A 16,822-nucleotide genomic window follows, 5' to 3' on the forward strand; every position below is an offset into this window, starting at 1 on the left:
GTGGCCACTCATGCCAGAGTAGCATCTGCTCCATTTGCACACTGATTGAGGAGTATCTGTAACATTTGCACAACCATTGTCCCAGATTATCGCAGTACTCGTCACTTTAAACCGCATACACTCCTTGAAGTCTCAGTGCCCTTTGCACAATGGTCATTGCACCGGACTATTGCGTTATTAGCCATTCGAACTGAGGACTCTGCATCTTTTTGCACAATTGTTGTTTTTTGTCAATGTCTTTATGTCTCCAAAGTGTTCTGTAAATTGACTGTCTGTTGTACTAGAGCGGCTCCAACTACCGGAGACAAATTCCTTGTGTGTTTTGGACATACTTGGCAAATAAAGATGATTCTGATTCTGATTCTGATTCTGATATATATATTACGTGTGCTTTTTTATTGTGAAAGTCTAGACGCGCGGTTGTGTTGGCGGTGCGGCTTGACGGTGGTCGTCAGTGACAGAGTGCAGACCCTCATCAGTCTGCTTCACTCCACATCACAGCTCTGAAAATAGCAGCATCCTCCACGTGCGCCGCAACCGTCGCACTTGTGTCGCGATAAGCCGCCATTGTGTGTCGTCATTGTGTGAGTGTGTCAAGTTGAACGCAACAAAAGGGAAAGTTTTTTCACCTTTAATCCATCCTGATCCCACAGCGACACTCACTTGGCATCCCAGGGTTATTCTGATATAGAGCGGGCACTCCGAATGTAAGGTTGTCGGCAGGAGAGGGAGAGGAAAATGTCCTGTAAGATGTATGTAGCATGGTTAGCTTAGCATCGGCTTAATTCGTTAACTTGCAACTAAGTCTGGACTCCAGAACGGTTGCCCCAAATCTATCATAATGGTCAAACAGGCCCATTGTGTTTCAGGCAACATTACATTTCCTATCCTGCAAAATCTGTCTAGCATGCTTAGTTTAGCATCAGCTAAAAATGTTAATTGAATATGGAAGTCCTGTAGATTTCCCAATACTTTTAAAGCTTTTGTGCAGATTGATACATTATATAGACAAAATATTAAACCGTGTGGTCAGTTTTCCTTTCCTGTAAGTGTCCCAATACTTTTGGTATTTGGTAACCGAAAGGTTGTCTGAAATCAATCTTATTGGTGAATCGAGATCATCGCATTTCAGGTCATGTGTCCTCTCCTTAAGTTCACTTGAATAAAAACATGTTTGGTTGATCATAGGATCAGCTAAAAACCTAGCTTGTGACTAGCGTCGTAGTCCAGAAAGTTGTCACAAAATGATCAGTAGGGTGGTTGTATTGCAGCTCACCTGTTTCCTCTAAATGTTCATGTGAAAAACCCATTTAGCTTAGCAACATTTGCATCTTAGCATCAGCAAAAAACACTAGCGTCCGACAAGCTCTGTACTCCAGGAAGATTGCCTTAAATCTATCCTATTGACCAATCAGGCCATTGAGTTTCTGATCACGTGTCCTCCTGATTTCATGTGAACAAACTTGAATTTAGCTTAGCAACAGGTTTAGCTTAGCCTCAGCTAAAATCATTAGCTCATGGCAAACTTCGTACTCTTGAGAGAATGTCTCAAATCAATCACATTGCTGAATCAGGCCCATTTTGTTTCAGGTAAAGGATCCCTATTTTTCCAGTTTCGATGTGTCACACTTTAGCTTAGCATCAGCAAAAAACATTAGCCGACAACAATCGTTGAACTCCATGAAAGTTGTTTTACATTAAAGATTGTTGAATCAGGCCCATTGTTTTAAATGTATGCACTTTTTTTGGGGGGTGGGGGGGGTCCAGTATCATGAGCGTATCACTTCAGCTTTGCGTCAGCTGAAAAGATTATCTTAGTACGCTATGAAGTTTGTTTCAAATCTATCACACTGGCGAAACGGGCCATTTCGTGTTGTGTGTGAGCGCCTGAATTTTATGTAAAAACCATAAACGTGTTTAGCTTTCCATCAGCTAAAAACATTAGCTTGTGACCGTCTTCGTTCTCCAGAAGGGTTGTCTGAAATTGAAGATATTGGTGATCAGCCCTATTGTGATAGAAGTCGCGTGTCCAGGCATAAATTTCATGTGTACAACATCTTTAGTTTAGCATCGGCTAAAAATGTTAGCTCTCTGCTAACTTTGTACTTCAGGAAGGTTGTCTCATATCAATCATATCAGAGAATCCGGCCCATTGTGTTTCATGCGTCCCTAAATTTCCTATCCTCCAATATGTGTGTAACACTTTATTTTAGCATAGCATAAGCTAAAAAGATTGCTTATTATTACAGTAGTCCCCAAAAGTCCCGCCTGCTCATCCGTGTCCAACTCGGAATGTTGTGACTTGTGTCGTCCTTGTTGCCGACATGCCAGTCTGTCATCAGCTCACACTAAAAAAACACTTCTCGCCGTCTTCTCGCAGGACCTGATGAGAACCAAAATGTTTTGATGGACCTGGAGACTTTTTATCAGGATGGAATTCCTTCGGCTACTTCGCCGCCCTGAGGGCCTTCATTCCTGCGATAAGCGCTGGACCCAACACATACTAACTGTCCTCTAAACACACACGCAAGTACAAAGTGTCCTATTCTTTTTGTGTTTTCAATAGTGGTTCACTTCTTTTTGCACTTGGAAGTTGGTGCTAATTTCACTCGGCAACAGATTATTTCCATTATTATTATTATTTATACATCATTTCCTTCTTTCATACCACCCTTGTTTTCTCCCTTCCTTCCTTCATTTCATACATCCTATTTCCTTCCTTCCTCTCTTCCAGCTTTCTTTCCTAACTTCCTTTCAGCCATCCTTTTTCCCTTCATTCCTTCCCCCCTTAACCAAGTGAATTTAAAAAGTGTAAACCTACGGTACTTTTTTATTTTGCTTCTTAATTTCACCCGTGTACACTATTGTATTACATTTTACTACTATCTGTGGTGAACTTCTTTAACACTTGAAAAATGAGACGTTACGTTGTCCCTATATTTAAGATAGTGCTTGTTTACTTTTGACAGGGGTTAACCTATTTTTATAGTAATATGACAGTAAAGAGTGTTACATTTTGACTTAAAACACTTAGTAAAGGTTTTGCAATGGCACGGTTAAATCCAGAATTTTTTTTGTGTGTGTTAGTCAAAAAAAAAAAAAAAAAAAAAAAAAGCAAAGATTGTATTTTAGTAGCGTCACGATGAGCTGCAACACAGGAATAATTATACTCCATTTGTAGCGCGGCTAGAGAGAAATAGACACACACACACGCAACAAAACGCCTCCTCAGTATTTACATGAGAGGGGGTTTGGGGGAGTTGGGGGTCTTCTCATGAGAAATGTCAAATAAAACAGCGTAACCATGGCGACAGCTACACACGGAGCAACTCTCTCGTTAGTGGTCGTCTACCACTGTGCTCCCTCTTTTCTACCCGCACACTGTCAAAATGATAACAGCTAAACACCACCATATGGACCTTTATGTCATTCCACTCACAAGCATACAGGCCACTTCACCTAGCACTATCTCATGCATTTTCTCATGTATTTTCCAACATGCCAGTGCATGAGAGCACATTTTGATTTCTTCTATTAGAGCTGGTTAGATGTCTGTTGAAGTTTTCGGTCAAAACTTGAGTAATTTAATGTGATTAGTGCTTGTTTTAGACACCAAGTGGCGCTGATGGAACACTCATATTAATTATCGTATTTTCTTTTTTGTTTTGTTTTACTAAAAGAAAACATTTTTAGCATCCCAAAATTCTAATGAGAGCAATAGATGTTATTCTGGTGCTCGAAATTAATAAATGGATAACTATATTTTGTCTGTTGGTAACAATGATGGAAGAAAAATATGAAACTGTGATAATAGGACACAATAACCTGTTTTTTGGAAACAACCCCCGCAACCAACAAATTACAGTAAGTTGTCATGAAGGAACAGATAAAATCTGTTAGTGCACAGTGGTTCAGTCCTTGATGACCTGAAAAGAGTACAAAATACAAATTACATGAAATTAAGAAAGAATACAATTAGCTAACATCAAACTAAATTAAATGAAGTAAAATAAAATGAGCTAAAATGAAATAAAATGAGCTAAAATAAAATAAGCTACAGTTTTAACAACTATCAAATCAACTTAAGAAATTAATATTAGCTTAAATTGAATAAAAGAAAATTAAAATCAAATCAAATACAATTCAATAAAATATAATAAACCAATAAAATCAGCTATACTACGACTACTATTACCACTACTATTAATAATAATAATAATAAATAGCTATAAAACTAAATGCATACATAAATACATGAAACATAATTAGCTAAAGCTAAAACAAAATTAAATTACCTTACATAATATTTAAAAAATGAATTAAATGAGCTAAAATACAGTGTATAAAATGTCATAGAATTGCATTAAAAAAAATAAATGCCTAACATAAAATAAATAAATAAAGTCAAACTAGCTAAAATAAAGTGAAATGAAATAAAATTAAATTAAACCTCAATAAAATAAAATAAAATACAATCTTTACATTCGGGAGAAAATGGGGGAACAACAGGAGCAAAACACAACGAAGCTCCATTGCCCCCTAGCGGGGAAATGTGAGCAGTGCAAAGTGTTGTCATACTGTACCTCCCCATCTTTGTGGTCCACAGTGTGCACCGGGATGCTCCTCTTCACCGCCTTTGCCCTTCTGCGGGACAAATTAGGAGGTAAAATTTACAGTCAGATGAGACACTTCAAAATGATTTACATGAATGAAACGCTCAACCTTTTGTGATCAACTTCTGTATTTTTTGTATTGCACTCTGGTGGCCATTTTTTTTTTTTTGGGGGTGACAATTTATTGCAAAATACAGCCTTTTTGTGGTCAACCATTGCATGTTGTGCACTAATAGTGCATTTTTTTGTGACAATATATTAAATGTTTTGCATCAAAAAAACAATTTTGTGAACAAATACTGCTATATTTGTTATGACAATATGCAGTATAATCTTTTGCCAAAATACAACTTTTTGTGGTCAACATTGCATTTTGTGCACTAAATATTTTTTGGGGTGACAATATATTGCATTTTTTCAAAAAGGATGATGTTTTGATACCTCTAAAATGCGTGTTGCAGGAGCTATGGAAGGGAAGAGCAATCCTGAAAGGGGGAATAGATCCGGTAGTCGTGAATATGCAAATTACCAAACAAATCAAAGGTTTGCTAGACAACAGTCCCCACCTGTTCTCCACTCCATCCAGTAGCTTCCAGTAGGTGGTGATCTCCATATCCAGGGCCAGCTAGACCTTGAGGAGGTCCTGGTACTCCCGGAGGTGTCGGCCCATCTCCTCCTTCAGATCGTTGCGCTCTTCCTGCAGGCGTCTCGCCAGGTCCCGGTGGGCGGCCGACGTGGCTGAGAAGCGGTCGTCCATCTCCCTGAGCTGATGTTTCAGAGACTTGTTCTGGAACATATCAGCCCAGGTCACTTTTTTGGGCAACTCTTGCGTTTGCTACAAAATGTGGCACGTTTGTGGCCAAATATTATTATTATTATTTATGTATTTAATTATTTGTTTAGAATAGAGAATTTAGGTTGGTAAAGTATTGCATATTTATGACAAAATACTACTTTCTGTGGTCGACTATTAGATTGTTTTGTAGGGATAAAGTATAATATTTTATGACCAAATATTGCACTTTTGTGCCCAAATAAAAAAATGTCACAATATGCGGTTAACAATGACATTTTTGTGCACAAACATTGCCCTTTTGTGGCCAAATATACTATTTTTGTACCAAAATACAAACATTTGTCATCAGCAATTGTTTTTGTGCACAAACATTGCACTTCATGACGCAATTATTTTAGTTCTAAATTTTGTGTGGTTAACGATTATATTTTTTATGAACAAATATATTGCACTTTTTTAGTAAAACTGCATTTCTTGTGCCAAAATTCAACATTTTCTTTTTGCACTTCTAAGGCTAACTATACTGGGTTTTTTTTGGTCAATATAAAACATTTTTGTGCCAAAACACAATTTATGTGTTGAGCTATTAAATTTTGAGCACAAATATTGCAATTCTGTGGCCAAATACACCATTATTAGGCCCCAAAAATCAACTATTGCATTTAGTACACATACATTGGCCTTTTGAGGTCAGATATAGTATTTACGTAAGAAGAATCAACTTTCTGTTGTGAACTATTTCATCTTTGTCGACAAATATTGGCCTTTTTGTTTATTATTTGTCTTGTTTTCAGACATTTGTGGACTCACAGTTCCTGTGAGCGCCTCCAGGTCGCAGGTGACCACTTGGACCTGCTGTCGGTGCTCATTGGCCTCCTGCTTGGCTTGCCGTAAGGCCTGAGCGTTACGATTGGCTGCCTCTGTCAAGTCGGTAAACTGTGCAAGCAAACAGCTTGTCAATGTCGGTTTGCATGTGCTTTTGTGTGTATGTGTGTGTGTTATACGACCTTGGAGCGGTACCACTTCTCTGTGTCGAGCCTGTGGAAGGAGGCCATGCGCTCATATTGGACCCAGATGTCCCTCAGCGCAACGGTCAGGTCAGGTTTGGACAGGTCCACGTCCATATACACCTGCCGGGCCAGGATCTGCTCCTGCAGTTCATGCAGCTCCTAAGGAAGCAAGAAACATTCAAATGTCTACCGCGGAAATTTTATCCAAAAAGAACAAGATTGCGTAGATTACAGCATATCATGGATTTTTAAGTGGTCATTTTTTTTTATGGGCTTTTACAGTACACAGGCAAGACCGAATTCAGAGTGTGTGTCTTCTGTGTACTACCATGTCGTGACTCAACATGCCGGGGAGCACTGAGGTCTAATATGTAGAGTCTTAGAGTAATAGAGTACTAATGTAGAGTATTTAAGAGCAAGAACAAGAGGCAGAGAAGGTCCCCAACTAATACAGTAGTCCGCACCAGTAATAGTTGTTCCCACAGAGCAGAGAGATATACAGTACGCCTGTGAGTATTGTTGTATGCTGTGTGTGTGTGTTAACGTAGCAGTTGCTTGAACATCTATGCTAATTTCCATTAGCTCATCTATGTTGTTTCACATTATATGTTAGCAGTAAGCTGTCGAACCTTCGTTAGATTAAATGATATGGTTTAGTCGAACATACTGGTGTTTAAATATACAATGTTTTATTCTCTGGTTTTATGTGTCAGTTTTATAGTAAACTTCAACTGGGAATGACAAATAAACAGCTTGAAGCAAGCACGCTTGACCTTTAATTTGGAGAACTGTGGCAAGCGAGTCTTTTTGTTTCCTTTAAATCATGTTAGACGATAGTCTCCAATTTCTTGACAGGGAAATAGTGAGAACAGGTGATAAGGAACCCTTTAAATAGGTTTAAATGCGTTTGAAGTGTGTGGGAAATAAATAAATAAAAAATCTACTGTATTAATTTTTTGGTATAGTCTCTCTATATTGCGGATTTTCACGTATCGCGGGTGCATCCCCCACAATAAACGGGTTCACTGTATTCCCATTCCTACCGCCTCGTGGAGCTTCTTCAGAAAGTTCATCTCATCCTGCAGGGCTTTCACCTTCCTCTCCAGCTGAAGGCGATTGAGGGTCGCTTCATCCACATTCTGTGCCACCAACAAACGCACATATTTATATATACATAACAATTAGACATCAAATAAATGTAATGTAATCACCTGTCTGTAGGCACTGAGATTGTTCTCTGCATCTGGCCGCAGACTCATTTCGTCTTGCAACCATAGAAAAGCAAATAGAATTGCAGAATTAAATAGAAAAAAATAATAATCTATCAATACACACAGTATGTTCAAAAGAATATGGATACCGACGAAGTGAAAAGTGCCCACATGGCCCAAGACTTTAGTCCATGTCATGAAGGCCTACATCAAGAAATACAATATGGACAAAGGTATTGGGACACCTACAGCAGGTAAAGATTGGCATGTAGCTCAATACCTTTGTTCATCGATGCACACAATACAGACAAAAGTACTGGGACACGTGATATTGATCAATACTTTTGAACATGTGTTCATTGTGCAGGGTGTTGGGACCCAAAACTGCTTTCATCCTGATCTGATCCAGGTTGAGCATTGGGTCACTGTCAACACTCAAAATCCCATTGAACATTGTCTAATCTGTTCACAATCATTTTGTAAGTGTCCCAACACTTTTGAAAATATTGTCCTCATGGATAGATGTACTAGATGGACAAAGGTATTGGGCCATGTGGTCACCTTTGACTTTACTGTAGGCATCATCCCAATACTTTTGAAAATGGTGTGTATGTAGTGCTGGGTGTCAGAAGCCAAAAACTGTTTTAATTGAGATCTAATCCACTTTGGCAACAGTGTAAACCAAATATCTAAATCCCCATAGAACATTGTTCAAGCTGATCAGATCATGTTGTCATTTGTTGATCATCTTTATTTGATATAATTTTCACAAAATGTGGTTGATCTGGATCAAACTTCTTTCTTTCAGATGTCAAGATGAAAAATGTGGACTCGTTTGATAATGTTTGAGCCTTGGTGGAGGTCTCTTGTTTTTGTCATGGTGAAATTAGACCATTTGATTGTCTGATTTCAGAGCAGGAGTGAGAAGGAGAATGCGGCCACAAGATACATTCCCACGGGATGGAATTCATACATGTATGAATTCCATGACGTATTTCTTGGAGAACTCGGAAAAACAAGCTTCGTAATCTCAATGTCAGCGTGACTGTGGGAGATCTGCTTTATGCTCTCTTTTGTAGAGTAGAGGGCTCCGAGGGGGGTGTGGGGGGTGGCATTGTTGTGTTCCACTCGTTCTTCTATACTAGGACAATGGGAGAGGGGCGGTCCAGTCATGGATCAGGTTGGCAAAAAGGGTGGGGTGGGGGGGGCTCTGCATTCCAACCAATGTGAGAGTAAAACAAATCTGCATAAATATTCTGCATTGTACCATAAAGTGACTTTTTATTTTAAAGTAACATAAAGAGAGTCATTGAGATCTAGTGAAGCTGACCTGTTTTGAAGCGTCAACGTTGGCCTCCATGTTGCCCGTGTCCATCTCTCAGCGGTCCTTGTCCGCGCCGAGCTTGTCCGCTCGCTTCCTCAGTTGCGCCCGGAACACATCTGCCGCCCAGCCGGGCCCCGCGGCCCCGGTCTGCTGCAGCTGGGCCGCCAGCCCTTGTTCTGCTGCTCCAGAGCTCGAACCTTCTCCAGGAAAACGGCCAGGCGGCGGTTCAGTTCAGTCATCTCCATCTTCTCGTTCACGCGCGTCTGCTTGCAGCGAGCCTTCAGTGCCAAATCGGCGGAGAAGTCCAGGCGCTGGGCGAGGGGCCCGCAGATGGCGCGGGAAGTCCCGTAAAGGGAGAGGGTCCTGACGTGGACCCCTAGGGTGCCGCTGGATGCTTGGAAACGCATACTGCATTGCACTCCATTCTCCATGGTGGAACCTGAGCACAAATGAAGCTTTTATGGTGTTTGGCGGGGGGATAGTGGGGCTGATGGCGGTTTATGAGGTGGGGGGGGGGGGGGGGGGGGGAGGGGTTGAGCAGAGGGGTGTCAGTGAAAGGGTCAAAAAAAGGTTAAATGTTAAAAAAAAAAAAAAAAGGTTTACATGGAATAGGGTTTTCAATTAGGGTTTCAAGCTAGAGTTAGGGTTTCAAACAAGGGCTAGTGTTTCAATTAGGTTTTCAAAGAGGAGTTAGGATTTTAAACTAGGTTTTCAAAAAAGAGTTACGACTTTTCGGAAGATTAGACCCTAAAACCTTATTTTGATATCCTGACCTAGGGTTGAAATCCAAATGCTGACATGAAACTTTGTTTGAAACTATCATCTGAAGCTTTAACCCGGACATGAAACCCTCACCCTGACTTGAAAGCCTAACTGAGGGTTAACCCTAAATTGAAACCCTAACCCAAAGCTAAAACCCTAACTTCAAAAGATTAACAATATCTTCAAAGCATTATTTTAAATCCTAATGCTGATTTGAAACCCTAACCCGGGGTTAAAACCTCAATTTGAAACTCAAAGCCTTGTTTGAAACACTTAAACCGGCCTTGTCATGTCACACAGGTGCACTTGTTTCGCTCACCTTAGGACATCACCAAGGGAGCACTTGTTTCGCCGTAACACTTGGCTGAAGAATGAAGTGTTACGGTAGCCTTGTAAATTTTGACATCCACAAACGCTGCAGCTCAAACACAATTTTATGTTATTAAAAATATAAGACACATTTAGGCAAGACACTTCCCAAATCTATTTATTTCTAGAAGGCACTTTGTATACATAAAAAGACATAAAAGTCATTAAACTCTGCTTTCTGTAAAATACATTTTGACTTTGCACTGCAAGTCCCGTCATGATACAAAATAGGTAAACATAAACATGCATGAAGATATAGAAACATCTAAACTAGCTCATGCTCATTGTTCAACCCAAGTTTTTTGTTTTTTTTGTTTTAGCATTTTAGCATTAGCATGAAGATTCCGCATTCAATAATTAGTCACAACATTAGGTACACCTGCGAATGATGATAATAATAATGATAATACAGCTGCGCCTTGAGATATGAGTGACTCGACTTCAGGGTTTTCGAGGTACGAGCAGTCATTCAGATGATTTTTGGCTTTGACTTGGGAGCGCAAACGTGAGATATGAACGCCGTATGGTGGCAGCGAACTCAACTCGCTTCAATAATATTATAGTGCTATTTTCCCTCTTTAATATGCACACAGAATTAAACTCGTATCTCAAGACACCACCGTAAGAGTAATTTTTGATTGACACTACCTGTAGTATTTTGATAATTTGCTACAATGGGGAAAGAAAATACTAGGACCTGCTATCAGTAAGATGACAACCACAACACCTAAAAAAATACAAAAATAAATAATTATCATTAAAAATAAGTGTATTTAGATTTTCATTGAAATACACAATACAAAATGTTTTATATATATACCTTTTATATACTGTTATAAAAAAACAAATTAAAACTTTTTTTTTTTTTTTTAATATTAATCTATCCATCCATCCATCTTCTGAGCCGCTTCTCCTCACTAGGGTCGCGGGCGTCCTGGAGTCTATCCCAGCTATCATCGGGCAGGAGGCGGGGTACACCCTGAACTGGTTGCCAGCCAATCGCAGGGCACATAGAAACAACCAACCATTCGCACTCACAGTCACACCTACGGGCAATTTAGAGTCTCCAATTAATGCATGTTTTTGGGATGCAGGAGGAAACCGGAGTGCCTGGAGAAAACCCACGCAGGCATGGGAAGAACATGCAAACTCCATACAGAGGGGGGCCGGGGATTGAACCCGGGTCCTCAGGACTGTGAGGCTGACGCGCTAACCAGTCTTCCACCGTGCCGCCAATATTAATCTAGTATATGTCAATTATATATATATTATATATGAATGTATGTCTACATCATACTTTTTAATTTGAATTATACAAATAAAAATAAAAATATAAAGATTTTGTTTATTTTTCTATTACTATTGGGATTCTAGATAGCTGTTATATTGATTTTAAAAAATAAAATAAAAATAATAATTACGGTGCAGGTGTACCTAATGTTGTGGCCACTGCACGGACCCCGCCCCAGGTGAACAAAGTCGTCATTTGGCTCAACCAAAAAACCTTCACATGCTCTTGAATTACATCTGAAAAGCAAGAAAGGAAAATGTATTTTAAAATGTCTATTTTTAACAATGTCATCCGATTGTCTTTGAAATGCAGAATTAACATTTTGTTTGTGCCCCCAAACAGAACTCGGCCAGCCAGAGTTTGTTTCCTGCGTGAAATTAAAAAGAAACAGGATTGCAAGTCTGCAAAACCAGCTGCTTTCAACTCATTCTTTGTCAAAACAACACCAACTAGAATACAAAAAAATATATATAAAAAATATGAAATCCAAGTGAACTGGCACAGGGGCATAAATTAAAACAAATACAATAAAACAAAAATCACATTTGAAAAAAATCACATTTGAAGTAAATACAAATCAAATTTTTAACATTCATTTTAAAAAGTGCATCTGATTAGATTTACAATTGATTGTTAAAGCTTTGTTCTTGAGGTTTTGACTGCTTTTAACACAGAAATAAAACATAGAAAACTTAACCTCTCATTAAGGTCAATGGTGACTGGTGAGTGGATTTGGCGACAACAACAACAAAGGCAACAACAGTCACTTCCTGGTGACATGGCTCAAAAACAACCTACTGCAAAACACCTTTTCCAACATTAGACAAGCCCCGAAACACAATCAATCATGCACCGATCAATAGTGCATGATGCTTGACTACACACTTTCTGAGACCAATTCTACAACTTGCATTTCTTTCCTTAATACACAACAACAATTTAAAAATAGCTTACAATATATGCGAACAACTATGTGGACAAACGTTTTGGGACACACCACTCATTTGCGCAATCATTGAAAACGCTTGAAACCATAACTACAGGTATGGCTTGAAACCCCACATTGAAAGCTTAACCCAGGCTTGAAACACTAATTTGAAACCAAACCACACCAATGGATAAGTGTCTCAATACCTTTGTCCATACAGTGCACTTTACTTTGAATTTTAAAGGAGCCCATGGGCCAACCGAAAGAGGACAGCATGACATAATCACTCTGCGGCAACTCTTGAAGGCTCTTACGAATGTGGCCTTCGCATTCAAAGAAGAACCAGCGACAGTATTTGGATTTCAACACCCCACCTGCGCGTTTCCACCGGTAGCTCCACAAGCTACACGCGACATCCAGGTTAGCTGTCCGAGAAGGGGTGTCTGAGCAGCTCCTCGGCGCCAGGCCGCAGCTCGGCCTCCACGAAGATACGGCGGACGAAGTCGTGCGCTTGCTCAGAGGTGAGCGGCGGCAGCAGAGGCTTGGTGGGCTGCGTGGCGATCTTGAAGATGGCCGCCATGGCCTCGTACTCGGCCCACGGGGGTTTCTCCGTCAGCATCTCCACTACCGTGCAGCCCAGACTCCTGGAAAGACACACACACACTGATACTTTAGTTTGAAAACCCTACTTTGAAAGCTTAACGCAGGCCTGACACCCGACTTTGAAATCCTAACCTTGTCTTGAAACATCAATTTAAAAACCAAAGACAGACTTGAAGCCTTACATTGAAACACTAACCCTGGATTAAAATTTTACTTTAAAAGCCTAACACAGGCTTGAACCCTACCTTGAAACCCTTACTGTAACTTGAAATCTTTACCCTTGTTTAAAATATGCACCTTGATGTGGCTTAATATCCTCATTTGAAACCCAAACCTTTACTTAAATCTTAACCCTGGTTTAAAACCTTCCTTGGAAACTCTAATCCCTGTTTATAATCCTAAATTGAAACCTTAATTTGAAGCCCGAATCCTTACTTGAAACCCTCACCCTGAATTGGAACCCTGACTCTGGCTTGAAACCCCTAACTAATGCTGGCTTGCAATCTTAATATGAAACCCTGACCCTGGATTTTAAATCCTACTTTGAAAGTCTGACCCTGGCTTGAAACCAGAGTGAGGACCCCTAAACCAGGCTTGTAACCCTCACCCTATTTTGAAAACCGAACTCAGATTGACACTCTGCTTTGAAACCCTAACATTGACTTGAAACCCTAAACCTGGCTTTAAACCCTACTTTAAAACCTTAACCCTGATTTGAAACTCTCCTTTAAAACTCTAACCCTGGTTTGAAGCCCTACTTGTAAACCCTAATCCTTGACTGTCCCCATCCAACACAGATACATTATTAAGAAGATGTCAGAAACAGTGCTTATGCAACTAAATATTGTACATTTTGCATTGTGGGCTGACATTTCTTTAAAAAAAAAAAAAAAAAAAAAAAGTCTGTTGCGTGTGAACTCACCAGATGTCGGCCTTCCTGCCGTAGCCTTCCCCGCTAATGACTTCCGGGCTCATCCAGTAGGGGGTGCCGGTCACAGAGCGTATACCAGTTCCAGACATGCAGATGGTCTGCAGACGCTTGCTGGCCCCAAAGTCACCAAGCTTGACGTTGCCCTCCGAGTCGCGCAGAATGTTGGCTCCTAAGAGTCAAATGTACGTCGCCATCATTCTACATTTGGTACCGTGAAACACAGACGGGTGACTCCAGTCAACACGACTTGACTTGAGTCAGATTTAAGGCGACTTGGGACTTGCCCAACTTATGTAAGACTTGACTTGACCCACCAGTATGCTATAATGCAGAGTGCAGAAGAGCTTTACATTTTCATCCATCCATTTTCTGAGCCGCTTCTCCTCACTCGGGTCGCGGGCATGCTGGAGCCTATCCCAGCTGTCATCGGGCAGGAGGCGGGGTACACCCTGAACTGGTTGCCAGCCAATCGCAGGGCACATAGAAACTAACAACCATTCGCACTCACAGTCATGCCTACGGGCAATTTAGAGTCTCCAATTAATGCATGTTTTTGGGATGTGGGAGGAAACCGGAGTGCCCGGAGAAAACCCACGGAGACACGGGGAGAACATGCAAACTCCACACAGGCGGGGACGGGGATTGAACCCCGCACCTCAGAACTGTGAGGCTGACGCTCTAACCAGTCATCCACCGTGCCGCCAGCTTTACATTTTGATTCATGAATTAGATTTTTAATAAAATAGTGAAAAAGAAAAAGGTAACATGTAAGTTTCAAAACTCAAAGATGAGAAACACAGTAACTACAACATCTAACTTTTTCAGTCACTCTAAACCCAATAAAGACAGGTAAGCTACGTTAATATTATTACGGCTTACTGAGAAGTGGCTTGTGAACGTCTCCATGTACTATATATCCGTATGTCTGTACAATACTGCCCCAAGGTGGCCAAGGCGCGCACACCAAAAGCAGCAGCAGAATGTTCATAGAATTAAAGCAAGCAATTCTTTCCATTCTATTTAATTATGTCATTAGTCTGTTTTTTTAATAAAATACGACATTACAGAGCGCTATTTTCCTTATCAAAAAACATTACAAACATTTTTTGGGGGGTGGCAGCAGAGAACAGATTAATGGCAGTTCCATTCACTTCAATGAGGAAAAACGATTTGAGACAGTATTGTTTGGAGTGCTGAGCGTATTCATGTAACCAATTCAACTTGTATCTCAAGGCACCACTGTCCAGATAGAGTGCAAAGTGTTTGATTTGATTTAACCCAAGTAACGACTTGAGTGGACTTGATTGAAATTTAGGAGGGATGCCACTTGTCTTGCTTGATTTTTGCCTCAGTCCCTTGGGACCTGCTTGAAACTTGTAGGTTAAGACTTGTGACTTACTCCCACCACTGCCGTGAAAGAAAATGGTTTACCTTTGATGTCCCTGTGCACAATCATGTTGCTGTGCAGGTAGGACATTCCCTCCAAAATCTGACGGGTGTACTTCCGGGTCACGTGCTCCGTCAGCGCCCCGTAAGCCTTCAGCTGGTCTTTGACAGAGCCCTGACAGGAAGCAAGACATTACATTACATTAGCAACGTGACAGGTGAACGCTATCTTTGTGGAATTTTCTAAAAAAAACATGGAATGAGCACTTCAAACACCTTTAAAATCCTCCCTAACAAATAAATTGAGGGGCAAAAAAAATATTGATTAATAAAGTACATGACCTTATTCTACTGCCCACACTGCTCTTCTCATGAATAATGTTCAATTCGTGCTATTTAAGTTTGAGTTTTTAGGGCAAGTGACGCACTTTGAAACATCACGGTAATTTTGATGTGTCGACTTGGAGAACCCCCCGTACAAGCTTAATGGGGGATATTTTTAGCTGAAAATTGTCAGCCAATCAGAGAAGGGAATCCCCGAGTAGCAGACGAACCGAACCCAAAGGGTCCAGGAGATATGTTGAGAAATAATGAAGTTATACTGTTTTACTCTAATTTGAAGGCATTTTGTGACCAGATTTTCTCTAGGCAATATCAAATAAAAAAACATTCCCTAAAGAGGCCATGTTTTCAGACAAGAAAATCTATTTCTCCGGATCCCATAGTCCGATTTTAAAAATTCTTAGTGGTTGAAGTGGCCATTCCAAAAAGACTCATCATTCTGACAGACTGTCATTTTTAGGAAATCTTGTCACGTTGCTACTTACATCCATGGAACCATGGAAACTAGGAACTACATCTGTAATGTATTTTCATTGTAGCATTAGGATAATCCATCGCTACCAAACGAATATCCTGCTTAGGGAATAGTGCAAGTGGAAGTCCCAAGAACTTCGTGACTGGAGCTTGAAGTGGAAATATTTTAAGAGGCTCGACCAGCTGCCACTGATCTGATTGTAACCTTTTGGCTAACTAAAAGTTCCTGAAACTGTAGGTGGAAAGGTCTTAATGCACATTTCGACCACAGGAACTTTACAATGGAATGCAAAACATTTGGAGGACCATTGTGTGTTTGGACTGCAGGAACTCCTGTCTTAATTTAATTTGGGGGTAATCTATCTGGGCCAAAAGAAGACCCTGACATGTGGGTAGTCTTTTGATTCCTTTTTGTTCCAGGAACTACAAGTACAAAGAACAGTTGTGTTTTTCTTTCAGTTTTCACTTTCCAGGGATTAAAAAAAAAATAATCAGAAGCTGTGGTCTTGCCCAGTGGCGAATACACACTGAGGTGAACTTTGAAAGAGATGCAAGGAAGGAAGAAACCCTAGAAATAAACAAAATCACTTCCCCACTAAAGACACAGCAAATGTTTCTCCCGCTTAAAACATATTTTCACATGTCGTAATTATTTCGACAAGCCTGCAAGTTGGCATAAAGAACATAAAGAGGAACATTTGCTCACCCCGGGCATGTACTCCATGAAGATAGTGAGGGTCCTTTCGTTCCGGTCCCTCAGGCAGCCGTAGTACTGCACGATG

At 40.4% G+C, this 16,822-nt stretch overlaps 2 protein-coding genes across 7 annotated transcripts in view; both read right to left on the reverse strand.

Annotated features, from left to right (window-relative positions):
- Window positions 1-629: 629 nt before the first annotated feature.
- On the reverse strand, window positions 630-10,135 carry gfap (glial fibrillary acidic protein). Its single transcript, XM_061750625.1, is given in 12 exon segments — window positions 630-743; window positions 3,826-3,926; window positions 4,584-4,644; window positions 5,055-5,098; window positions 5,180-5,400; window positions 6,220-6,345; window positions 6,417-6,578; window positions 7,463-7,558; window positions 7,631-7,692; window positions 8,960-9,124; window positions 9,127-9,393; window positions 10,036-10,135. Coding segments are annotated over 9 exon segments (1,152 nt in total). The 5' UTR covers window positions 9,386-9,393; window positions 10,036-10,135; the 3' UTR covers window positions 630-743; window positions 3,826-3,926; window positions 4,584-4,627.
- Window positions 10,136-10,187: 52 nt separating this feature from the next.
- The window catches only part of map3k3 (mitogen-activated protein kinase kinase kinase 3), a 21,243-nt gene continuing 14,608 nt past the window's right edge, over window positions 10,188-16,822 (reverse strand). For all 6 annotated transcript variants that reach the window (XM_061750596.1, XM_061750597.1, XM_061750599.1 and 3 more), the window contains 4 exons: window positions 16,747-16,822; window positions 15,270-15,399; window positions 13,830-14,007; window positions 10,188-12,948 (listed from right to left, as the gene is read on the reverse strand). The exon at window positions 16,747-16,822 is cut by the window's right edge and continues 56 nt beyond it. In XM_061750596.1, coding sequence (XP_061606580.1) covers window positions 12,726-12,948; window positions 13,830-14,007; window positions 15,270-15,399; window positions 16,747-16,822 — 607 coding nt within the window. In that variant the 3' untranslated portion in view covers window positions 10,188-12,725. The remainder of the gene's footprint in view (window positions 12,949-13,829; window positions 14,008-15,269; window positions 15,400-16,746) is intronic.

This window comes from Phyllopteryx taeniolatus, chromosome 16, assembly GCF_024500385.1.
Source record: "Phyllopteryx taeniolatus isolate TA_2022b chromosome 16, UOR_Ptae_1.2, whole genome shotgun sequence".
NCBI classification, from domain to species: domain Eukaryota; kingdom Metazoa; phylum Chordata; class Actinopteri; order Syngnathiformes; family Syngnathidae; genus Phyllopteryx; species Phyllopteryx taeniolatus.